The 25,193-nt window shown below is 51.7% G+C and overlaps 2 protein-coding genes across 3 annotated transcripts in view; both read right to left on the minus strand.

Moving 5' to 3' along the window:
- SPATC1 (spermatogenesis and centriole associated 1) overlaps positions 1–25,193 on the minus strand; it is a 74,375-nt gene that overhangs the window by 37,301 nt on the left and 11,881 nt on the right. Inside the window, exons 3-5 of one of the 2 annotated variants that reach the window (XM_053249196.1) lie at positions 22,844–23,605; positions 20,445–20,584; positions 17,821–18,203 (exon numbers count right to left, since the gene is read on the minus strand). The exons of the other annotated variant lie outside the window; for it this stretch is intronic. Coding sequence (XP_053105171.1) covers positions 17,874–18,203; positions 20,445–20,584; positions 22,844–23,605 — 1,232 coding nt within the window. The 3' untranslated portion in view covers positions 17,821–17,873. Of the gene's footprint in view, positions 1–17,820; positions 18,204–20,444; positions 20,585–22,843; positions 23,606–25,193 lie in introns of those variants that run through there. 2 annotated transcript variants of the gene reach the window in all.
- On the minus strand, positions 1,727–2,742 carry LOC128324520 (speriolin-like). The gene is made up of 2 exons (XM_053249199.1): positions 2,705–2,742; positions 1,727–2,108 (listed from the first exon to the last, which is right to left on the minus strand). Exon 2 carries the CDS (start codon positions 2,058–2,060, stop codon positions 1,779–1,781), a length of 282 nt encoding a protein of 93 aa, XP_053105174.1. The 5' UTR covers positions 2,061–2,108; positions 2,705–2,742; the 3' UTR covers positions 1,727–1,778.

Raw genomic sequence — 25,193 nt, forward strand, 5'->3', positions numbered from 1 at the left:
GGGGATGCTGCTGCCAGGGAGGGACCGTGGAACCTTCTGCAGGTGAGCAGGCAGGTGCTTGTCCCAGAGCGGCTGCACCCCCCCCCCCGGGAGGGGAGTCTCTCACAGTGCTCACATGTAGTCTCCCATTGGAATGCAACGCAGGGCAGACCCTGCTTAGCAAAGGGGACAATTCAGGCTTGCTAGCACAAGAGCAGCTCCCCTCCCCTCCAGACTCCTCTCGTCGGGGCTTGCTGGCTGTCGGCTCCCAGCACCCAGTTCCCTGAGCCTGTGCCTGGGACGGGGGTGCCGGCAGCTCCCACCAGCTGCCCGCTGGGCGGTTGTCAGCTCCCGCCTAGAGCACCCCTTCCTCATCCTCCGGCTGGCCGCTCGCAAGGTCTCTCTCCATTTTGGAGCGGCACGGAAGGGTCCCAGCGGGCCGGGCCAGGCTCCGTCCAGCAGCCCGTTCCTGTTGCCCTTCCAACGGGGGCTGGTGCCGGCTGCTGGGGGAGCCGCCGAGCTCTCCAGGCCCCAACCGAGGGGTGCGCGAGGTGGCCAGAGGGCAAGGAGAGCGGAGCAGGGCCAGGGAGCAGGGTCAGGCAGCCGTGGAAGGCCGGGTGGCAACCCGAGGGAAAGAGGGTGCAGCAGCTGCCCTTTCTGTGCCAGCAGGGAGAAGAGGCGAGGCAGGTTTGGCCAGCAAGTGAGGCGAAGCGCTGGGCGGGCCGAACGTGCTGGAGTCACCGGCCCCGGAGTCGCGGTGGCGCTGTGCCTGTGCAGGAGCTGTGGCGGGGAGCTCCCGCCAAGTCTGAAATCCATCCCCCACCCACCTTAAGACACCCTGGCACCTTAAGACAGGACACCCTGGCACCTTAAGACCCACCTTAAGACACCCTGGCACCTTAAGACAGGAGAACTCTGACTCGCATTTAAAGAGCATGAGTTAAGAAGAAGCATGGAAGAAGCATGAGGAAAATGTCATTCTCTAGGCAGGTCAAGAGGCCACCTCAAACAAAGTGCCAGGGAAGATGAGAAAGGCAGAGACAGAATTCCAGTTGGTAGCAGCGAGGATCCTGCTGTGCAGGACCACAGAATCACCCACAGAAAGGTGGCCTTTTCAGGCAGATAAGCAGTAGCAGTGCAAACCGAGCGGCAATACAAGCATCATGCAACATGATTTCTATTTAAGGAAAGATAGTGTGAGGATGGCATACATCTCATTGAGGCCCCTACTTTTCACTCTCGGGAGCTGGGTGTTTTTGCTTTTTTTGTTTGTTTGTTTTGGTCACCACTTTGGTAAGTCCCAGTGTTGGGGAGTTCCACTGCAATGCCTGCAGCTTCTCCAGTTGCTGCTGCCTCCTGGTCCCTCCTCCTTCATGTGCTGACCCTCCCTCTCTCCCTCCCTGCCCAAATCACACCTCTTCTGAAGGGCCGAAACTGGACCCCCGCAAAACCACCATGTACTACGCCTAGGAATATCTGCTGAGCACCTGAACTACTTGTTTTGAGTCGATTACCCCTTTTCCAGTTCGGGGGTGGTGACGGCGGCGGCACTGGTGTTTGGTTCAGGTTCAAGGTGATGGAGGGCTTGAGACTGGGGTCAGTTCAGGGCCCATGTTATTGAAGACCATGAGGGGAACACCTTTGGGTTGGTCCTCCCCTCAGTAACAGAACCCTGGCAGGGGACCAGGTCAGCTGGAGACCGACTCTCTGGGTCATTTAGCAGCAGACACGGTGGCCAGGCATTTTTTTATGGTTTATTGCATTCGCAGTGGGATGCGCTCGGTGGCCAGGAGTGGGCTTCACCAGATGAACAAGGGCTTCCCGTCGGTCTGTGACAGATGATGGAGGCAGTTGAGCAGTATTATGCAGTCGGCTTGCTTTTCCGAGGGAACGATTGTGTTGATCACGTCCAGCAGGTACTCCAAGTTGTTGTAGAAATCTCCCTCAGCACCTGATGTGTCTGGCCGTTCTCGGAGGATGCCGTAAGTGTTCACAATGTGTTCTGTGAAGCCAGGGTGGATATCAGGATTATAGTTCATAGGTTTCAGCCGGTTCATGATGTTGTTGTAGCGATCCGTCATGGTTTTGCGCTGGTCTTCTGTCAGTGGACTCAAGGGATCATTTCCACCCTGTGGAGAGAGAAGCAGCATGAAGAAGGTGTGTCTCAGCCCTGAACAGAGGAGTACCTTAATCTTGGGGGAATTGATCCAACTGGAAGAATCAAAGGCTGCCCAGGATTTTCCCACTTGAATATTTTATTGCTCCAACATCCACTATCCGTGGTCACTCTACTGTCACCCATTGCCCAATGCTATTATTCTATGCGGAGCCCATTTTACACATGGGGAGGGCCTGAGGTGGTAGAAACTTTGCCACTCGATTCTGCCAGTTGTATGTATGTATGTATGTATTGTTGTTAAATTTGCATACTGCCTTTCATTAAAACAATTCCAAGATGGTTCACACAAAAATTAAAAACAAGACTATAAAAATGACTCAATTAAAATATTAAGCTAAAATATAAAACAAATCTGACTAAAAAGATTTAAAATACAAGCATAAGAACTGTGCAAAATACAAAGAAGCAGCAGTAGAGACAATCATATAAAAGCCTGGGTAAAAAGCCAAGATTCTACACACTTTCTAAAAACTGTGATGGAGACTGAGGAGTGAATAGCCAGAGAATAGCCACTTCCTCCAGCTGTGGCATAACTCAGATGCTTACTAGGATTTCTTTGTCCTTCCTTCCCAATATTTGCCTGATTAAAACGCGAGATCACATGTGAACCATGGAACTGGAGTGGTGAGAGTGGTGAGCGAGGATTCAGACGACCTCTGGGCAAAGCCCCACCCAGCCATGCAGCTCACGGGGTGACTTGGGGCCCTGCCTCTGCACTCTCGGCTGAAGCAATCCAATTGACATGTTTCGTGTCGTTTGACCCTTAGCAGTCATTCCAAAGCTTTTTTGGAGACTTCTCCAAATTTTTTAACAAGTTGCTAAGACGATTAGGTGCATCACTGAGTTTGTGAAACACCACACACCTCCCAGAGACACCTGCCCTGCCCCAGAGCGGGAGGCGGCTGAGGCAGCCGTCAGGCACATGGGGCTTGGAAGGCCCAGGTTTGCTGGGGAGGGTGTGACCCACGTCTTGAGTACTATTGCTTCGTTCTGCACACCCCCTTGTCACACAAAGGCAGGAAGCCTTGAGATGAGGGGAGCAGAAATGAGCCCAGAAGACCAGAGCCCAGCTGGTGCTTCCCACTCAGCGTGTTCTCAGCTCTCCTTAGCGACACTGCTGGGGCATTCAGCTTCATTCTGTGGCCTCCCTCAGTGGGGGAGCATCTGCTTTGGTCCCAGGTTTAATCGCCAGCCGTTCCTCTTAAAGAATCCCAGAGAGTGTGTGGGAAGAGTGCCCTATCCCTTTGAGAGTCCTCCATTCCATTGTTGATTAGAACTGCCTGACTCTGTGTGTGTGTGTGTGTGTGTGTGCGCGCGCAAGATGCAAGCAAGCAGAGCTCTCTCCTCCAAGAGTCCTTCAGAAGACTCTCTCGCCTTTCTCAAAAGACTGTGACAAAGCAGAGGGATGAAAAGGTCTGCCTGGAACTCAGGAGAATTGCTTGCTGCTACTCATTGCCGGCCATTCTGGGCTAGAGGCAACTGCCGCCTGCCTGAGCTCTCTCCTGGCTCCATGGGCCCACCACCATCACTTGTTTTGCCCCAGCCTGAGTGGGAAATCCAGAAGCCACTGCACACAACAGCGAAAAGGACACACCCTTTGTACACACACACACACACACACACATACACACACCATTACTAGAGCAGGGAGGGGGAGGGGGAGGAGGAGGATCTTGTTATCTTTGGATTGCTTGGTAAAAGAAATATAAAATTAACTGGGACAACAGCTTCAGAGGGCTGCACTGCACAGTGCGGGGGGCAGAGGACATTCTTAAGCCTCTTCTGCAGCTGGAGGGATTCCATGCCATTCATTCATGCATGCATTTATATCCCACCCTATATAAAACCTCACAGTTCTGTGCCTCCTCCTGCCCCAAACCCACATGCATGTGCCCCGTCAACTTCACAGCATGGCCAGGAAGGGGAAGGGACTGGAGGCACCCTCACCTGTGCAATCTTCTCAGGGATGTTGCTGACAGTGAAGCCGTAGAGGCGGACCCGGTCAGGAAAGATGCTGGAGAGGATCCTGCGGTCTAGCTGGAAGGCAATCTCACCAATGAGGCGCTCCATGGTTGCCTGCTTGGAATCTGTCAGGAGCAAGAGGGGTTTTGGTCAGAGTGGGAGGATCCAGTCACAGGTAGCAGCTGCTCAGGCTTTCCTGAGGTGACCCACCGACCAAGAAGAACGTCCACCCAGGGAAGCTTTGGGGAGCCTTTTTAAAACAACAAACTGGGAAATCTGCTCTCTCTGCTCTGCATAGGACTCTCGCTTAATGGGGGGATGGCAGGGTGTGGAGTTCTTTTGTTTCTCCCCTGAGAAGTCTGTGGAACAGCCTGGGACTATGCGGCCACACTTCTGGAGGGTCACATTTTCCTGGAGTCCTCTGTGCCTGCCTTCCTAAGGGTGCTTTCCCAACTAGCTGCTCAACAGCAACAAAATGCCTCCGTTTGGGCAAGTCACATTTGAAACATAAACAGCAGGGGGAGCAGTCTTGTGGAGATGAACAACCCGAAAAAACAGCAACTTTTCCACGCCGGATATACGACGTCCTAGCTCTATATCGCAGTGATTAAATTCGAGACAAGGCGTTGGCAATGTGAATGGCACCCTGCTGTCCGCATAGGGACTGAGGTGTCACAACGCAGGAAGTGCAGAAGCACACTTCCAAGAGATGATGTGACCCTGTTGCAGGGTCTAATCTGGAAAGCGCCATGACCAACCTTCCAGGTAAGGGGTTGCAGGGCATAAAAACCCTGCTTGCAGCTTGAAGCCTCGGATTTAAAAAACCTAGCTAACTGCTGCATGGCCAGCTTTATCTGCAGTGGTTGGCATTTTCCAGGGGGCTACATTAAGCAAGTGACTTCCTGTTCAGGTGCCACACACACTTCTGCTTGACTGGAGTGTCTCTTTCTGAAAACAGCATCCCACATCATCTCTCCTGCAGGCTCTCAGGGCAATCAACAAGCCTGATCAATGCAACTGAAACAAATCCATGTCCTAAATATGATCATCGCCACATTGAGCAAGACTGAACCCAGAGCAGAAAAGTGAAGCCACTTCCTAGCCTTCCAGCATGAATTAGCCAGCTAGACTTGGGAGTTCAGCAGGGAGGAAAATGGGGAGGAAGTGGAGGAGGATCAGGAGCTCTAGCTTGGGGCAAGGGGGCAGGGGGCACTTGCTTCCCAGGCCTTAAGCTCCAGGCTTCAATCCCAGGCAGCAGCAGCAGTTCTCAGGCAGCAGGGCTGGGGAAAGACCCTTCCAGAGAAAAGAGTCTGTAGGAGAGAGAGAGACGGTGATGGTGTCCTTGGGAGCAGAGGGCCTTCAGGGCTTCCTGGACCAATAATCTGCTTCAGGATCAAGGCTCTGGGGTGGGGGGTGGCCTGCCAGACCTCCAGCGGGGGCAGCAGGGCCCACAAAGATGAGCCTCTCCGCCTGGTGGTCTTAAGGCATGAGCGGGAAGGGATGGTGTGTGTGTGTGCACAGGCCATGAAGGGCTGCAAAGCTTCAAAGAGGCCCATTGGATTGGGCCCAGGGCGGAGGTGCTCTCTGCTCTCTCCTGGGTGAGGCGGCCATCTGAGCCAGAGGCCAGCTTGCCCTCCAGGCACTTGCAATGGGGCATTTGGCGGCCGCCCATCCTCCAAGTCCACGTGGCATGTCACACGGTGGCCAGATCTGTCAGGCTCAGAAAAGGGTCCAGTGGATGCACCCGGGTGCTTTCCAGATCGCACCCTGCAACAATGTCACTACATGTCCACCAAGTGTGCTTCCATACTGCCTGTCTTCCAACATTGCAGTCTCTGCGCTATCAGCAAGGTGCCATTCACATTTCCGAGGCCTTCTTTCAGGTTTTATCCTTTCATTTTGGTCCTACAACATTGCCTATGCGTCACAAATAACTGTATTTTCCCGTTGTAGGAGGGTTGTGCAAGCTATTTACGTTTTCAAAACGATCCTGCCCAGCCGAAGCCTTTTACTGCTGAACAGCCCTCCCCCCCCGGCTCAGTGGGACAAGCCACAACCGCCCCAAAGCAGCACATCTAGGGGGACACTGGAAGCTGCCTTGGAATAAGTCCAATCTTGGGGCCCCCAACGGTCTCCTCTGAGAGGCAGCTGCTCCCTGGAGTTATTCCTAGGCTAGCCCTGCGTCCAGAGATCCTTTCACGAGAGATGTTGGGGACCAGTCCTGGGGTCTTTTGCAGGCAAGACAGGCAGTCTGTCCACCGAGCATTTGATCCATAAAGAAAAGGAAAATGTCTTGATGTGATGAAAGAGCCCTGGCATGAATGCTGCATTTCTGGGTTTTGTATGTAGCACGCCAGCTTTGTCTGAGCACCTGCTAATCTAGAACTGCAAAGCCCTTTGGGTGGAGTGGCCCTAAATTTAAAGCCTTGGCCCTGTGAGGACAGAGATCAGCTTGTGGGGCCAAATGTAAGGGGGGGGGCATGTCTAAAGGATGGGCAGCGGAGTTGGCGGTCCCTGGCTGAGATCCAGAGGCACCGCTTCCGACCAGCTGGACACCAGCTCTGCCCTTCCCTGCACGCTCCCCTCGGCCGCCTCAGGTTGACGTGCAGCAGGGAGGGGCAGAGCTGGTGTCCGGCTGGTCGGACCTTTTGCCCCCCGTTTGCACTGTGCCTTAGACCCTTGCTTGGGACAAGCAGCCAACTTGCCTCTGGGCAAGCAGACAAGAGGGCAGGTGGCCTTTCCTGTCAGCCATCATCTCCCCACCAGCACCACCGTGCAATTTCCAGCTTGGGGGAGGGACGGAGTGGGCAGCAAGAGGGTCCCTTGGGTCTGGTCCCAGGTCTGCACTCCAGACCCTCCGACCCTCCTTGCAGTGGGTCTGCTGGATGTCACTGGGATGAGTGGACAAGCACAGGATTAAAATAAGAGAAGCCACAAGGAGGAAGAGGAAGCACCGCACGTGCAGGATCCCTCGCAGAGAGCCCACGGAGAGACCCTAGCTTGGTCCCCCCTCCCCACCCCATGGTCAAGCTGCTCTTGAGGAAAGCTCACACAGACAGGGAGGGGAGTTGCTGAGCAGAGAGCGGGGCCTCCGCTGCACGGGCCCTCTGTGCAGGGCTGAGGGGGGGGCAGCAGTGGGAGTGGCATCGAGCGCTGGGTCTGCTCCCTCAGTTCTTCTCGTGGCCTTCGTGAGCGGCACCCTCTCCCACACGCCTGCCCCTGTGGCCATGGCGCTTCCTGTATGGACCACCACATCTTGCACATGGGGTCACAAAGGGTACCTCCCTCCCCTGAAGCCCCCCCTACCCGCTCTCTTACCTTTGCTTGGCTTGGAGCTGCTGTTCAGGGACATGGCATTCTGATCCATCCCTCGGCGGTCCCTCGGCTTTTCATCTGTAGGCTGCTGTGCTGCTTCTGTGGGTTGGGCTGGGGCCTGGGCCTGGGCCTGGGCCTGCTCCGTGGCCGGGGCCTGACCTTGGCCCTGGGCCTGGGCCAGCCCCATGCCTTCACAAAACTCGGCGAACAAATGGGGTAGCAGAAAAGGCAAGAAAAATGTGAAATACGGTCCGAGACCCAGCATGGGGTCCAGTCGCACAGGGGAGCTACTGGGGGGACTCACTTGAAGGGCCAGAGGAAGAGGGGGGGGGCTGGCCCGAGGCAGTGTCTGTGCAGGTGGGGGCCAGTATCCAGCGCTGTGGACAGAGTAGGCTGGTGTGGTGCCAGCGGAGCTGACTTGTCCATTGGCACCACTCTGGGAGCACTCGGAGCTGAGCTGAGACTGAGATGGTAAGGTGCTGGGGCTATAGGGGACCAGGGCAGGCGAACCACTTCCACCCTGGAAGCTTGCAGGGTTAAAGCCAGGCAGCGAAACAAATTGGGCATTTTGTCCGAAATCTGGGAGAGCACCCCACTGGTTAGAGGCGGCGGCGGCATTGCCTATTGGTCCAAAGCTATACGGTGTGGTGTCAGGCTGGGGGGCCAGAAAGGGAAGATCTGAGCCATCGTCCAGCACTTGCTGAGAGCCCGGAAAAGACCCGTCAGTGGAAAGGGGATAGCAGGAGAGGGAACCCTGTGTGGTGGCATCAGTCTGGGGGCTGACAGGGTTGAAATCATAACCAGTTGCAGTGTTTGATGGAAGATGTGGATGCAAAGGGATTGGGTATTCAAAGCAGTAGCCTCGGGAAACGATGCTTGAACCCGCAGTGCTGCTCCCCAAAAGGAAATCTGGTTGAGCGTAGTTTAGAGTAAGAAAATCATCAGCTGTAAAGAACAGAGAGAAGTTCCACTGACTGTCTGGGTCACACGGGCCCCAAGGATATTCCCCCCACTTTGCCAGCACCCGGCCACTGAGAAGTTGCCAGTGTCACCACAACAAGGCGAGCCAAGAGATCCCGCCAGAGCACCAGGCAATGGGCCACCCAGCTGTCTTCATGAGCCACGGAGGAGGAGGAGTCCAGAAGGCTCTTTCTGCCCCATGGGGCTCTCCAGCCCCTGGTTTCTCAGGACGCCAAGCCCTGCCTCCTCCCCTCCCAGCCATGGCACATAGAAGGCTGCCTTCTAACTGAGTCAGACCATGGGTCCATGGAGCTCAGTATTGTCTGAGCAGCGGCTTCTCCAAGGTGACAGGCAGGAGTCTATGCCAGCCCCACCTGGGGATGCTGCTGCCAGGGAGGGACCGTGGAACCTTCTGCAGGTGAGCAGGCAGGTGCTTGTCCCAGAGCGGCTGCACCCCCCCCGGAGGGGAGTCTCTCACAGTGCTCACATGTAGTCTCCCATTGGAATGCAACGCAGGGCAGACCCTGCTTAGCAAAGGGGACAATTCAGGCTTGCTAGCACAAGAGCAGCTCCCCTCCCCTCCAGACTCCTCTCGTCGGGGCTTGCTGGCTGTGGGCAGCTGGCTGTCGGCTCCCAGCACCCCGTTCCCTGAGCCTGTGCCTGGGACGGGGGTGCCGGCAGCCCCCACCAGCTGCCCGCTGGGCGGTTGTCAGCTCCCGCCTAGAGCACCCCTTCCTCATCCTCCGGCTGGCCGCTCGCAAGGTCTCTCTCCATTTTGGAGCGGCACGGAAGGGTCCCAGCGGGCCGGGCCAGGCTCCGTCCAGCAGCCCGTTCCTGTTGCCCTTCCAACGGGGGCTGGTGCCGGCTGCTGGGGGAGCCGCCGAGCTCTCCAGGCCCCAACCGAGGGGTGCGCGAGGTGGCCAGAGGGCAAGGAGAGTGGAGCAGGGCCAGGGAGCAGGGTCAGGCAGCCGTGGAAGGCCGGGTGGCAACCGGAGGGAAAGAGGGTGCAGCAGCTGCCCTTTCTGTGCCAGCATGGAGAAGAGGCGAGGCAGGTTTGGCCAGCAAGTGAGGCGAAGCGCTTGGCGGGGCAAACGGGCTGGAGTCACAGGCCCCGGAGTGAGTCGCGGTGGCGCTGTGCCCCTGTGCAGGAGCTGTGGTGCAGTCATGGATATTAGGAATACAATCACACGGTTGCTGCCCATATTTCATTAAGCTGTCCCGAGAGATGATGACCTTTTCAGCTACAGCCCTTGGTTCCTGGAACTCCATGTTTTTCAAAAATGTTTTGTGAGCTAGACATCTTACAGGATGTATTTTTAGGCCCTAAGTTTGCTCTTGATACTCAAACAGAAAGACTATTACTCATATATCAGAGGGACAATAGATCGGCGATGCAGCAGCAGCAGCAGCAAAACATTTTGTGTGTGTGGACCCAAGTTTCCCATTCAGAGAGGACAGCAATGCGGAGGTGTTGCCACGTCAGTTTAAGCGCAAGTCTCTTGAATCCACAGCAGGCCTTGAAATGATTTCTCAGGAACTGCCCTGTGTCATCAGTGTGTAGAGAACCTTTAATCCCCAGTGAAAAAATGACCCTGCTACCTAGTAAGTCCATGCTCCAGCCTTCATCAGCCTGAAAGAGTTCATCATCACCACTCTCCAAGCCTCACAACTGACTCCAGTTCAACAGCATGCATCCCACACCCCATGAAGTAGTATCTCTGATATGTGAGTTATCTTGCATGGCAGAATAAAATAAATTAAACTTTGCTGGATTCTTGGCTTATTTGAGTAGAACTGGCTGACTATGCAAGATGTTCATTGTGCCATGGTCAAGCCAAACTAGTGGACGTGACATGGCGGGCGAGCCATGCCTCGTCACAAATTGTTCTGTCCTGACCCCCCCACACACATACACACTGCCCTGAGTGATGTTTGTTTCCAAGCATGCTTAAAGTTGCAGAATGGTCTGCCCTTCGATGTAGGTGAATGTAATTCCTGCTTCTCCCCCCCTGCCCCCCGCCGACAGTGCTCTAAAAATGGCATTGTAATGATAGTGGGAGAAAGTATGCTGGGTTATGGAAGGCCTGGCAAGAAGGCTAGAAGATTCTACTGATCACATCAAAAATGTGTGTCATCAAAAAGAAGGACGAGTAACCTTAAGCTAACCTCTCCCTACAGACATGGTGCTGCTCTTCTTGATTTAACCCCAAGCTGGTAAAAGTGACTCAGACCTGAAGCTGAAAAAGGAACAAGCCTTTCTTTGGTTGCTGACAAAAGAGGCAGAGGACTCTGGGCGAGGGACCAGTTTAAGTTAGGTTAGTCAATGCGTTTCCCCCAATCCTTTTATTTCTTCCTTTGTGCTCTTATGGTAGCTGTTTTGTTTTGGAAGTTTATACTGCATAAAGAAACTAAAGCTAATGTTTTAAACTGACCAAATTTTTCCAAAGTAAACTTTTGTATTGCATTTAAAATTTGAAGCTGCTGTTTGTTGAAAAGCATCCTCAAGGATAAAATTCTAAAGTACACAGAAGAACAGGCTTTGCTGGGAGACAACCAGCATGGCTTCCACAAAGGTAAATCTTGCCTCACCAACCTTTTGGAGTTCTTTGAGAGTGTCAACGAGTGTGTGGATCAAGGTGATCCAGTTGACATAGTCTACCTGGACTTTCAAAAAGCTTTTGACAAAGTTCCTCATCAAAGACTCCTGAGGAAACTTAGGAATCATGGGATAAGGGGACAAGTATGTGTGGATTGCTAACTGGTTGAAAGCCAGGAAACAGAAGGTAGGTATAAATGGAGAGTTTTCACAATGGGGGGGGAGTAAGAAGTGGGGTTCCTCAGGGATCTGTACTGGGACCGGTATTTTTTAATTTAATTTATTCATGAATGATCTAGAAGCAGGGGTAATCAGCGAGGTGGCCAAATTTGCAGATGATACCAAACTCTTCCGCGTAGTGAAATCCAAAACGGATTGTGAGGAGCTCCAAAATGATCTCTCCAGACTGGGGGAGTGGGTGACAAAGTGGCAAATGCAGTTCAATGATGCACACTTGGACGAAAAACCTCAACTTCAAATATAAGCTGATGGAATCTGAGTTGTGAATAAGTGACCAAGAGAGGGATCTTGGGGTTGTGGTGGACAGTTCATTGAAAGAGTCCATTCAATGTGTGGCAGCTGTGAAAAAGGCCAATTCCATGCTAGGGATCATTAGGAAGGGGGTTGAGAATAAAACTGTTAATACCATAATGCCATTATACAACACTATGGTGTGGCCACACTTGGAGTTCTGGATAGAATACTGGTCACCGCATCTAAAGAAGGACATTGTAGAACTGGAAAAGGTGCAGAAGAGGGCAGCCAAGGTGATCAGGGGCCTGGAGCACCTTTCTTATGAGGCAAGACTACAACACCTGGGGCATTTTAATTTAGAAAAAAAGACAACTGCGGGGAGACATGATAGAAGTCCATAAAATCATGCATGGTGTGGAGAAAGTGGACAGAAAGAACTTTTTCTCCCTCTCTCAGAACACTAGAACCAGGGGTCACCCCATTAAACTGAAGGTTGGGAAATTTAGGACCAAAAAGATGAAGTACTTTTTCACACTGTACATAATTAATCTATGGAAATATTTGCCATGGGATGTAGTGGTGGCCACCAGCTTGGATGGCTTTAAAAGGGGCTTAGACATATTCGTGGAGGGCAGGTCTATCAATGGCTACTAGTCTGGTAGCTGTGAGCCATCTCCAGCCTCAGAGGCACGATGCCTCTCAGTACCAGTTGCAGGGGAGCAACTGCAGGAGAGAGGGCATGCCCCCACAGTTTGCCTGTGGGCTTCCCAGAGGCATCTGGTGGCCCACTGTGGGAAACAGGATGCTGGACTAGATAGGCTTTCTTGGGCCTGATCCAGCAGAGCTGTTCTTATGTTCCTATGTCTCTACCCCACGCCTAAAGCTCTCCCACCCTACTGAGTTTTTTGTTTTGGTTTGGTTTGGTTTTTTGGTATTTTTTGCAAAGGTGTAGGGCAGTTTAGTAGACCCAGTCATAGAAAAGAAAAGTCTACTTGGTGGCAGCAGTAAAGCATAGATATCACGGGGCTGGATGGATCTGTGTGTCCTCCAGAGGAACCACAATCTCAAAGGAACCACTACCACACAGGAACCACTATCACAAAGGTGGGATAGGTAGCTATTCCTCCACACAGGACTAAGTGTGTGTGTGTGTGTGTGTGTGTGTGTGTGTGTGTAGCAATTGGCCCCTAAAGTGTGAACCAGAAGTGAACCTTGTCCTGACTGACAGGCAGTGACCTCTGGGGGATCAGCCACTCAGCACATGGTGACTGGGACCTAGAGGGCCTGGAGGAAGGAAATGAAGGGGGTCTTTGTTCTCAGAAGGAGCCAGGAGAGTGATTAGAGAAGATGGGGAGCAGGCTTCATGAGCACCAGCCATGAAGTCTGGAGGCCTCATGGCTAACAGCCAGCCTGGGGACTTCTCCCAGTGAAGGACATCTGCAGATCCTTGAGAGACAGGATTGCAGGAAACTTGAAATATCTCCTGGAGTTTGGAGTGAGTTCAAGAGAAAAGGAAGCCAAGGGCTTTGGCTTTGGGGAAAGGTTTGCCAGGGAACTGTGTGTTAGGTAGCCTGAGTTAGATTTCTTTTGATTTTGGTCTTTTGCAAATCCTAACACCTGGTCTATAGTGTTTTTATCTGTAATGTAACAAAGAGGAACTGAACCTGAGCCCTTATATCCAGCCAGGGCTCTATAGAAGTCTCTGTACCCTGTAAAGGTGATTTTAAAGCTTCTTTGCAACTGGGGGTGCTTTTTGCATTATCCTTGTAACTGGGTAACCACAATTTTAAAGTGTGCCACTCCAAATACCGGCTGATGTGTTCTTTGGAAGTAATCCTGTAAACTACTGAGTATTTCTTTTTACCTGTAACTCAAAGCTGAGAGAGCCTCATACTGAAACAGTCTGTAGTATTTTGAATAAAGTTTTTCTTTTTCTTTTCTTTTTTGTTCTTTATATTTCACGTGCCTCTGAATGGATTTTTAACTCAGGAAAAAGGGCTTTTACTCTGGTATGAACACGCCTCAATGTTAATTGTTCAGCAACCTACCAAGTTATCTCACCACGTGGAAGCTGCACGTGGAGGGTTTTTATTATTATTATTTTTCTGTTGGTAAATGAGAAGGAGAGTCCCTGGACATTCACCCAAATCCAAGGGGGGCAAATTCTGTAATAATTTGGATGTAGTGGCAGCGAGTACCAAAGGAACAGTTATAAGTTTTAAAGGAACAGCCATCGTTGAGCAAACATGGAGGGAATGATGCAGCATTTTTCTTTCCCCTACGTGGGCTTGCCTTGAGACAAAGGTAAAAAGTTTAAGTGTGCCATCAAGTCGATTTCGACTCCAGGCGCCCACAGAGCCCTGTGGTTGTCTTTGATAAAATACAGGAGAGGTTTACCATTGCCTACTCGTGCACAGTATGAGATGATGCCTTTCAGCATTTTCTTGTATCACTGCTGGCCTATATAGGTATTTCCCATAGTCTGAGAAACATACCAGCGGGGATTTGAACTGGCAACCTTCTGCTTGTGGCTGGGCTTAAATCCACTATTCACTACAGTATGTGTGTGGACATTCATATATGAGGATGAATTAGAAAAACCACTTGAAAGCAGGCTTATCAGGAGGCTCTGGATTCAGGAAGGATGCCCTCAGGCGCTAAACATATATTTACAAAATATATAACAAAAAGATGAGTGATAACAGTGATTAGGGGTGTGCAATTCGGGTTTTCAGCAATTTGGTTCAGGACCCGAACCAAATCACCCCCATTCTGTTCTGTGCCCAAATATGGGCTACCCGAATCACCCCTGATTCGGTTCGGATTTTGATTAAATCTGAATCTAAATCTGAATCTGAATCAATTCGGGTAAAAAAATGGGTCCCAGGGGCAAAATGGTGGGGTGGGGTGGTATTGCCCAATGGGTGGAGGCTGCCACCCCAATTTCAGGTGGATTGGTCAAAGGGCTGATTTTTGGTGAATTTTTGAAGTTTTAGTGTCTTTGGGGCAGATAGGGGGCATAACGTGGGATCTGGGTCAAAAGAGTGAGGTGGGGTGGTAGTGCCTAATGGGTGGAGGTTACCACACCAATTGCAGAGGGATTGGGCAAAGGGCTGATTTTTGGTGAATTTCTGAAGTTTACACGTCTTTAAGGTTTTCCCCCATGAAGGGTGTATTGCTTCACGTTGTGGGGAAAGGGGTGTCCTAGTGCCGGGTGGGGTTGGTCGTAGTGCCAGGTTGGGGCAAGGAAGCTACCTGAATTTTTTACAAGGATTTGGGCAGAGGGCTGATTTTTGGCGAATTGTTGAAGTTCATGTGTCTTTTAGGTTTTTCCTCATAAGTTATAATGGAGCTTTCAGCAGCCCCATAAGTGAACTTGGGGGGTGCTGGGGTGGCCCAGAGAGAGTGGTGGTGTAGTGCACATAGGGTGCCAACCATCCCCATGGGTTTCTAACCCATGGGGTACAGGGTTCTGTTGTTTCAGAGGTTTTCTGAGTGTGGATTCTATGATAGCAAATTAGAGTGGATTCATGGTGTCTCATTGAAAATCTCATTTGCTATCATAGAATCCGCACTCAGAAAACCTCAGAAACAACACAACCCTTTCCCCCCAATGTGAAGCGATACACCCTTCATGGGGAAAACCTTAAAGATGCATAAACTTCAGAAATTCACCAAAAATCAGCCCTCTGCCCAATCACTCTGCAATTGGGGTGGTAGCCTCCACCCATTAGGCACTACCACCCCACCCCACCCTTTTGGCACAGATCCTACGTTATGCCCCTATCTGCCCCAAAGACACGAAAACTTCAGAAATTCACCAAAAATCAGCCCTTTGCCCAATCTCGCTGCAATTGGGGGTGATAACCTCCACCCATTAGGAACTACCACCCCACCCCACTATTTTGCCCCTGGAACCCGAAATTCGAGCAGACGTCACATCCAACCTTTTTGCATTGAAGTCAATGGGATGCAAAAAGGTGGGAAATTCAAATAGACGTCATAGCTCAAAACCGGGGGGGGTGAGGGGAGAAGGCAAAAAAATGGAGATCTGAATCACCCGAATTTTCGGGCCCGAAATTCAGGTGATTCGGCTTGTGCCCGAAATTTCTCGGATCTTTTCGTGGGTGATTCGGTTCGGCCCCGAATCACCCGAAATTCGCTGTTTCGGGCACAGATCATTCTGTGCCCGAAACGTTTTGCACATCCCTAACAGTGATAGTTAGATGAAGCCAAATCTTAGCTGAACATTTGGGTTTATGCAGGAATGGATGGTGTGTTTTGGGGGGTTTTCAAGGTTGTGTGAGCAGATCCAGCTCACATGGTGGCAGTTAAGAATGTTGTATTAGCAGAGTTCCAGGGCAGGTGACAAGAAGAGAAGGATTGTCTGGGGTTGCAGGGGTATGCATGTGTGTGTGTGTCTATCCTAACACATCAGAGCAGCTGAAGAAGGCAGAAGCTGGAAATTGTGCCCATTATATTTCTGTTTTGTTAGATGACAATAAAGTTATACACATCTTCCCCCCCCCCATTAACAGCATCCTTCCAGGATCCAGATATTGCTTGTGTGGTGTTCTGTTTGCAGCTGTAAAAACTGTCTCTATCTATAACTATATCAAAACTGCCTAGAGACACAAGTTTGGGGGCGGTATATAAATATGCTAAACAGACAAGCAAAATATATAAAAACTCAAAAGTAGCTTATACAATATTATTCCAATAACAATACCAGCTGGAAAAGAGAAAGTCGTGTTAATCAGCCACCAAGAGGACTCTACAAGTTCTCTTACCTGGGAAGGGTCTTTAGTTCATTTCCTGAAGGTTAACTGGGCTCGGCATCCGTGCTGTGGAGGAGGGATGGTCTCAACGCCAGCCTCACTTGCAGTCACAGAGAGAAGTTTGCTCTTGGGCCCACCAGCTGAGCCATCTCTGTGAGTTGCCACTTCTGGCTGGAGGAACAGTTAAATTCCTGTGGGCAGAATCTGATGGCCCAACCACAGCCAGGACTGAAGGATGCAAAAGCAAGAGCCAGACATGTGAACTGGTGTGGTGCACAGATGTTTGATACAGTGTCACATGGGGATGCGAGTATCTCCATCTGCAATATGAGTGCACTGTAAAAACACACACACACTGACATGTCTGTGGGGCTATGTGAAGATTCAGGCCTTCCCAAGTGGAAGGCAACTTGCAGCCTTTTGCAGAGTGACTTCCATATGACCACTTGGGGCTTGTTCTGCTCTCCTGGCAGTGGGTGCAGAGGCCAGGCTGTTGGCCCCCCTTGCCCGGAGGCTGCCTCTCTGCCCATGCGGTTTTCATGGAGCTGCACCCCCCCCAGCTGAGGGGGCGCCCAGAAGGGGGTCCGGTGCAGGAGATGAGGTTCCACCCTATGTCCAGAAACCTTCTTCCATGTAGACAAGAGAATGTTCGATTCACAAAGGCAGGGTATTTTATCCTGTTTTGGAAAGAAAGGAAAGGAAAGTCAGACTTCTTGTCCTGCTCAGGGGCACAAGGTGCCAACCTCTGTAAAGCCCAAACTGGCAATCTGAAGCAAGTCAGGTTTACCTCTCAGGACTGGAGATGGAGCACATCATTTGCCAGGCTGTCAGGATCCGCTGGAGAGAGCGTCCTGCGGGGAACGGTCGGGACAAGGAGGAGGCAGGCCCTGCTGCTTCCTCTGCTGGGCCTGCCTTGAAGTCAAGCTTGCCTCTCATGGACTTCTTGGCTGGATGCTTCTTCCCATTGGGCAGGAGGGTATTGGAGAGGCAAGGCAGCAGGAAGCCCTGGGGCTGGTGCAGCCACCTGGCAGTAGGCTGGATGCTCCCTCGGAGGCAGATGATGCTGGATGCCAGCTTTGAGGTGGCATTTTCGAAATACAAGTGATAAATAGATGTCTGTGTGTGTATGCATGTTTTGAAAATTGGTGGGCCACCTTTCAACAAGAGCCCTAAGGATATGGTGCCTACGATAAACAACAGAATAATATTCAAAACCACAGGAAACCAGCAGTGGACAGCATGGTGCCATCTAGAAGAAAGCTGCAGGTGGAGGCCAATGTGTGCAAGCCTCCTCCCAGCCGCTGGATGTCCTGCCCTGGAAGGCCTTTTCTGTGCTTTATGCTGGCCAAGCTACCACATTTTCAGTTTCCCTGCATATTTCCCTGAAGCAGGCCCTTGGGCTGCGAAGTGAGAACAGCCATGGCACAGAATGTCCAGCATTGCAGGTCCTGTTGAAGAAGCCCAGCGATATTTCCTTATTTCAAGGCTCCATGAGGGGATTGCCTTCGGAATGGCCACCTCCAGGACCATGGACCCCACTGGGCTGTGGGTGAAAAAGCACATGACACTCGGGCCAGGCGTGTTCAGAGAGTTTATTGTGTTGCGTTGCGGCTCACACAGTGGGGAGGGCTCACCAGATGAACAAGGACTTCCCATCATCTCCTGACAATTCAAAGAGACAATTGAGGAGGAGCAGGCAGTCATTGAGCATCTCTGGGGGAGCAGTGCTCTTGACCACATTCTGCAGATACTGGATGTCGTTGTAGGAGGCGGCTTCTGTGCCCGTCATCTCTGGCCGCTCCCGGAGGATGCCAAAGGTGTTCACGATGTGCTCCGTCAGCCTGGGGTGCACATTTGGGTCGTAGCCCAGAGGCTTGAGGCGGTTCATGATGCTGTTGTAGCGCTCCATGATGGCAGCAGACTGCTCTTCACTCAGCGGGGAGTAGGGGTCATTTCCTCGCTGTGGAGAGATCAGAGGGGCATCAGGAAGCTGCCTTCTGGAGCAGGCAAGGCCCTAGGTCTGCCCTTCCCAAGGCTTCTCTGACTGGGTCTCAGCAAAGAAAGGCCTTCTCCATCCTCTGAGTGTCCCCTTAGACTTAGGCCCTGGGTATCTAAGAGAGCGTCTTCTTCACTACGAGCCCCACCGCCCACTGAGGTCATCTGAGGAGGTCCGTCTCCAGTTACCGCCAACTTCCTTGGTGGCTACAGAGAGAGGGGCCTTCTTGGCCGTGCCTCAAGATTGTGGAATGCACTCCCTGCTGAGATACAATCCTCCCCATCTCTGGTAGTTTTTAAAAAACACCTGAAAAGCCATCTGTTCGCCCAAGCTTTCTCAGCTTTTTAAATTTTTAGGTTTTAATCTCTGGTTTATTTTTAAATTATTAAATTGTTTTAAGTTTTTGTATATGTTTTAAACTTGTTTTATGCTATTGTTAACCATCAAGAGATGAAAGTTTGGGGCAGTGTACAAATTTGATAAATAAAATAAATAAATAAAGTATAAGCTTATTAGCTTTCCTCAAAAAAAAAAAAAAGAGACTTTTCTGAGGGTTCCTTGGGTGAGGAGATGACTACTAATCCAGGTTACATGTGAGTTTGAACTGTAACAGAAGCTGCCAGAAGTGCCCTGTCAGGGTGTTTCTACACTGCAGACTCCAATTCCTTTGGCAAGGATCTTCTTGGGCCAGTGAGGGGATCTATTAGCAGCATCGTGAATAGGAACTTCAGGGGCGTATCTATAGGGGGGCAGGGGGGGCACGTGACCCGGGCGCCACTTGAAGGGGGGGCGCAATTTCTTAAAATTAAATAATTTTTAAAAATGGACACCAAAAACAAAATGGCCACTGGGCATGCTCAAATGGCCTCTGTGAGGCCCTAGGGCATGCCACGCCTCGCAGAGGCCATTTGAGCATGCACAGTGGCCATTTTGTTTTCAGCGGCCATTAAAAATATTTTTTTAAAAAAAAAAATTTTAAATGACCACCGCACATGCTCAAATGGTGCCTGTGAGTCCCTAGAGGCCAGTGGGAGGAGGGGGGGACTTTGCAGACCCCCCACAGCCTTTAAGATGTCCCCCGAAGGGGCTACAGGTAATTTTTTTTAAAAAAATTATTATAATATGTCACTGTACACATATTCAGATTGGCACTATGTACAGAGAATAAGGGCTTGTGAATACTGAGCTGAAGTTTATGAGCTAAGATTGTATCCATTTGCTCTTACTTTGCTTCTTGTGATAAGTGAGTTAAATGTGATGTCTTAATAATATGGCTATTAATGGTCAGTTTGTCTTTGAATCAATGTGAAATCCTTAGTATTAAGGCCCACTGGGAGTTTCTTGCTTTTTCTCTCATTTTTACTGTCTTTCTGAAATACTAGAATATATTCCAAGCAGTGACACAGTTTACTCTGCATATCATTTAATTATTTTCAGAGTATCTGGGAAAAGTCAAATTCTCCATTTATTTTTAAAACTTATGTAATCGTGATGCGTCAATGCATAGCAGAGAATTAGACAGGCACTTTTAGTTTTTCCAAGTACAACTCCGCATAATATTTGGGGATTTCATGAGCCCCAGCATATTGAAATTTGTCCTTTTCCAGCATTTTAACTTGAGCTATCCAAACAAATTAATGATAGCCCCACAATTTGGATAGTTTTAAAAAATAAATCTGAAGTGGTAGATAGGAGCTTGACCACATGTATGATATTGGTAATTTTTGTAATTTTTTAAATTTTTAAAATAAAAGTTTTCTGAAACGTGTGTCAGTCAGATGTATGTTGGGGGGGGGTGGCGGGGGGACGCAATTTCAGTGCTTGCCCTGGGCACCGTTTCCCCTAGTTACGCCACTGAGGAACTTCTCAGCCTTTTCACCAAACTTCTCCTCCAGAGAGCCTTTGGAGGAAGCCATGGCATCTAGGCTGGCCTAACACTGGTAGAAATGTGAGGGGCAGATTTTCTCCCCCCCCCTTTAATGCATTTATATACCACCCTATACAAAACGTCCCTGGGTGGTGGCATCCCTCACCCAGGGCTGGCCTGCAGGCCTCCATGCCTGACTGGCTGGGGAGAAGCCACGTCTGTTGGGTGGCTGCTCTGGGCAAATCCTCCAGCACACTCCACGTGGGGAGCATCATCTCCCCTGGACACTGCCCCCCCACAGGGCCAGGAAAGGGCAGCAAGCAGAGGCCCCCTCTCACCTGCATGACTTTCTCAGGGATGTTGCGAACAGTGAAGCCGTAGAGGCGGATTCGGTCGGGAAAGACGCTGGAGAGGATTCTGCGATCCAGCTGGAAGGCGATTTCACCAACAATGCGCTCCATGCTCACTTGCTTGGTCTCTGCAAAGGAATGTCTGGTCTGTGCAGGATCGTGCCACGGGGCAGCCCATGAAGGCAGTGCTGCACTTGCTGAGGTCGCCCCTCCTCCCCACACCCCAAGCCACGCCTGGACTGGACTGCAGACTCCATGACTCAGACACAGAGACACACGTGGCCTCTGCTGACAAGGCTGGGATTCCTGGGGGCCCCTGCCATCTCCTCCCACCAGCCACTTCCACGTCCTCCCCCTTGGTTTCCTGACACACCCCTTCCCTGGTTTCCATGCCATTCTGAATGGTCTTTATTCACTAATGCACCAAACCTCTCCGGATGATCTCAATGGGCAGTGAGCCTCATGATGAAGAAGACACTGAGGTCATTCCACAATCAAAAAGTGTGTTCTACTTGGGTCTGGGGGCTGTGTGTGCTCTGCGTTTTTGGTTGTATGGAAGGATGTGAAGAGGAAAACCTGGACAGAAGTGACTGTGTGGAAGCAAGGCAGGAGGAAAAGCCGCCCAGGGAGCAGGCACAGCTCCCAAACCCAGGTAGAACCTCGTCTTTGATTGTGTAACTGACCTCATTCTCTCCTCATTAATTATGTTTCTGTACTGCCCAACCCAAATGGCTCTAGGTGTTTTACATCAATGTAAAAGTTAAGAAAAACCACTAAGATAAAATAATTAAAACAATTTAATAACAATTGAAAAACCACTGAAGGCCAGACTTTTAAAAAATGTGTTTTTAGGGAGCTTTTGAAGGCCATTAAAGATGTTAAGCCTCCCATTTCTGTAGGGAGCCCATTCCACAGTTCAGGAGCCAGGGAGGCACCAAAGGATAATAGTCCAGCTCTACCTGGGTGCTTTCCAGGTTAGCTGCTGAACAGCCACAAAATGCTTCCGTTCAGGCAAATCGCATTAAAAACATAAATAGCAAAGCACCCAGCAGGCGGAGCAGTCTCGCAGAAACTAATACCCCCCCCCCCAAACAGCAAGTTCCTTACGCTGGATAGACAACATCCTAGCTCTATATTGCAGTGATTAAATTTGAAGCAAGGCATTGGAAATATGAACGGCACCCTGCTGTCCGCATAGGGACTGCGGTGTCACAACACAGGAAGTGCAGAAGCACACTTCCAAGATGTGTCCTGACCCTGTTGCATGGTCTAATCTGGAAAGCGCCCAGATGAATGGCCAGCCTGCAGGCAGTGGGGCCCTCATGCAAGGCGGGAGAGAAGGGAGCAACCTTGGGTGCCCCAATCCATGATCTGCTACTGGATGGTGGCAGCCTTTCTGGAGTGTCCCCCCAACCGCTCTTCAGGGGAGGGGCTGGGGTGGAGATTTTAAGTCTGCCAGCTTCCCACTGTCTAAAACAAGCAGTCTGCACTTACAGAACGCTGGCACACCAGGTAAGACCTTCTTTCGTTATGAACTCTATCTTATTTTTATGTTTTCTAACCATTGCACCATTTGTGTTACACCGACACAGCACAATGGGTGCAAAGAGCAAGAGAAGAGGCGGAGATCAGCAGCAGGCTTGCTGCTCTGCGCCTGCCTGCTTCCGTGACGGCCCCCTGAGCCTTTCTTAGCACCCCCCCCCCCACTACCACCTCCCGCTCCACTCTTGCCTCCTTGTCCAAATTGCCTCGCCCAGGGACTACCACGGATCCTAAAACCCTCCAGGGAGCTTTCCAAATCACAGCAGTGTCACTCTGTGTCCGTCAAGTGTGCTTCCATATGGCCTGTCTTCTGACATTGCAGTCTCTGCGCTATCAGCCAGGTGCCATTCACATTTCCAAGGCCTTCTTTCAGGTTTTATCCTTGCATTTTAGTCCTACAACATTGCCTGTGCATCACAAATAAATAGCTGCATTTTCCCGTTGCGGGAAGGTTGCGCAAGCTATTTCTGTTTTCGAAACGATCCTGCCCAGCCTGGCACTCCAGATCCCCTTGCGCTCGGCCACAGTGGGCTGGGAATGATGGGAGTTGAGTTCAAGGCCAGCTGGAGAGCCAAGGTGGCCGGCCCCTGCTCCAGGGCGTGGCAGTGCGGGGACCCCTGGCCCTTGGCCTGTGTCCTGCCCTGTCCACACGGCTCTGCTGAGCCGACTGCCCTGGCAGCTCATAGGCCCTGGGCGGGCGGGAAGCAGCAACGCACCCCAGGATGCTTGGGGGCTGCTTGCCACCAGTGCCCGTGCTTCCGGCTCGGAAAATGTGCCAGCAGGATCAGCAACCGCCCCCCTCCGGCACCCCCCCCCCTTGGGTCTGCCCTGCCCGGGTGGCTCACCTTTGGGCTTGGCCTCGCTGCTGCTCGTCCTGCTGGCGTTCTCTTGCTGCTTCAGGGAGCCTCTGCGTTCCTTTGGCCTCACGTCAGGAGGCCTCTGAGGATTCGGTGGGGGCAGAGTGGAGGCTGGGAGTGGCACGGGGGGGCAGAACATGTCAGCAGGGAAAGGCCCCTGTGTCCTTGCGAAGGCCATGGAAGGCCGCACTTCTGGAGGGGGCAGCCCCCTGGCCTTCCTGCCTGGCGGTGGGGGTGCCAAGGTGAAGGGGGCAGGGTTTGGGAGGACGAGGGGCTGGAAAGGCAGCTGGGGTCTTGGGAAGGTGTTTCCCATCATGGGGAGGGCAGAGAAAGCTTCCCTGTGGGAGGTGGTGACCAGCGGTGCAGGGACCTGCGGGTTGGTGTCACGCTGGAGGCAGCCGGGGTTCAGGACCGGTATAGCAATGCACGGCACATTGGGCTTGAAATCCAGTGAGGCATCCCACGAGACTCCTGAAGAGGCAGAGGTGTCACATGGAGGGAGGAGGGGGGTCATCCCTGAGCTGTCTTCTACCCATTGCTGGTAGCCTGGAAGAGACCAGTCGGGGGAGGAGGCCCGTGACTCTGTGCCAGTCTGGAAGCTTCCAGAGCTGATCTCGAAGGCAGCTGATGGTGGGAGGTGTGGGTGCCATGGGAAGGGGCATTCACAGCAGAAGCCTCGGGGATACGCAGCAGCATCGTCCCCCAGAGTGTAATCCATGCGACCGCCGCTGAGAGTGAGAGAGTCCTCCGCTGCAAAGAACAGAGACGGCAAAGGGGGTGGCTGAGTAGGGGGAACGCTGCTGCGGGGGGGCGGGGGGAGGTTTGGAAAGCGCCAGCCAGGCGTCTGAGCTGGAGACCTGCTGCTGGCATGGAGTGGCAGATCCTGTGGGGAGAAGAGGGAAAGGCCAGGCCAAAGGGGAGGGCGGCTGCCAGCCGGCTTAGGGTCTTTCCCCCCTTGGTTATTGTCTTTATTACAAAGTTTACATCTCACCTCTTGGCTCCCACAAGGACACCCAATGCAGATTCAAAAACAACAGTGAAAACACAACTTCCAGTTTTAAAAAAAGCTGCACTAAACCAACAATAATAAAGAATCCACTGCAAAAGCATAGGGACATAGGCAACTGCCATATACTGAGTCAGACCACCTAGCTCAGGATTGTCTACACAGACTGGCAGCGGCTTCTCCAAGGTTGCAGGCAGGAATCTCCATAGAGCCGGAGTGGAATCAGAAACCCCACCAATTCCAGTGCCAAGAAGCTTTGCACACCCAGCTTTTAGTTCGCGTTTCCTCCGGAATGGAGGGGGTGCATCCACATAGCAGCCAAATTTACCTCAGCGTCCCTGCAAACTATAGGGAGCACTTCACACACAACTCTGGGTTTTTCATTTTGCATCAAGAGTGTAGCACAATTTAGATCAAGGTTTTAAAAATCCATTTTATGCACCAGTTGCCCAGGGGGGCAATTTTGAACTTGCAGTAAAGCCTCACAGTAAACCCACAGTAAAACCTGCTGTCTGGGAAAGCTCCTGGCTAAGCAGACAAAATGCAGAAGAGAAGCCAGCAAAGGGGAGGCCAGATGGGTCTCTCTGGGTCAGGCGGTCCATCCCCTGGGGGTGGCAGCTGGCAAAAGGCGAGGCCCCCTCCCTCTCCTGCCTTGGGCACCCAAGGGCCCTTTGATGCCAGTGGAATGGGCAGTGGGACCTCCAGGAACTAGTCACGGGGGTGGGAGGCAGGCTCAAGTGAGCCAAGGCAGCTCTTCTCAATCTCCTGCTCTCAAATTGCCTTGGGCTGTCAACCTGATGCAAGCACACAGGGGGTGGGGAGAACCAGGCCAATAGGGACAAAGGAATAAACCAGGAACGGTGCACTGGCATTTGATGAAGAGGCAGGTCCCAACGCCTTTTGAGTAGAACTCTTCTTCAGGGGGCTTTACACACCTGGCTTTTGGTTCAGACTTCCTTCGGGATGGGGAGTGTGATTCCACATATCAGCTGCCTTTAAGTCCCTTTGGGCTATCAGGAACCACTACAGACAGGACTCTGTCATCCCCCTGCCCCCCGCCACGAATAGGGGCTGCGCATTCTGGCTTAGCTCGATTTATGTCCGACTTAAAAATAATCCTCTCTTTCCAGTGGCTTTTGAAAAATGCCTGCTTTCCCTTGATGTGTGCAGTGGCGTTTTTCAAAACCCAGTGTTTTTAAAAACTCATTGAAGGGGAGTTTGACAGCTGTTGCGTCTGCTCTGCTCTGAGTATTTGCAATTGCAAGCGCGGGCAGGTGGGGAGGAAGGGTTTTTAGAAGATTGGTGAAATTCTGTGGAGCGAGTCCAAGGGAG

The sequence above is a fragment of the Hemicordylus capensis genome, chromosome 4 (assembly GCF_027244095.1).
Source record: "Hemicordylus capensis ecotype Gifberg chromosome 4, rHemCap1.1.pri, whole genome shotgun sequence".
Classification (NCBI taxonomy): Eukaryota; Metazoa; Chordata; class Lepidosauria; order Squamata; family Cordylidae; genus Hemicordylus; species Hemicordylus capensis.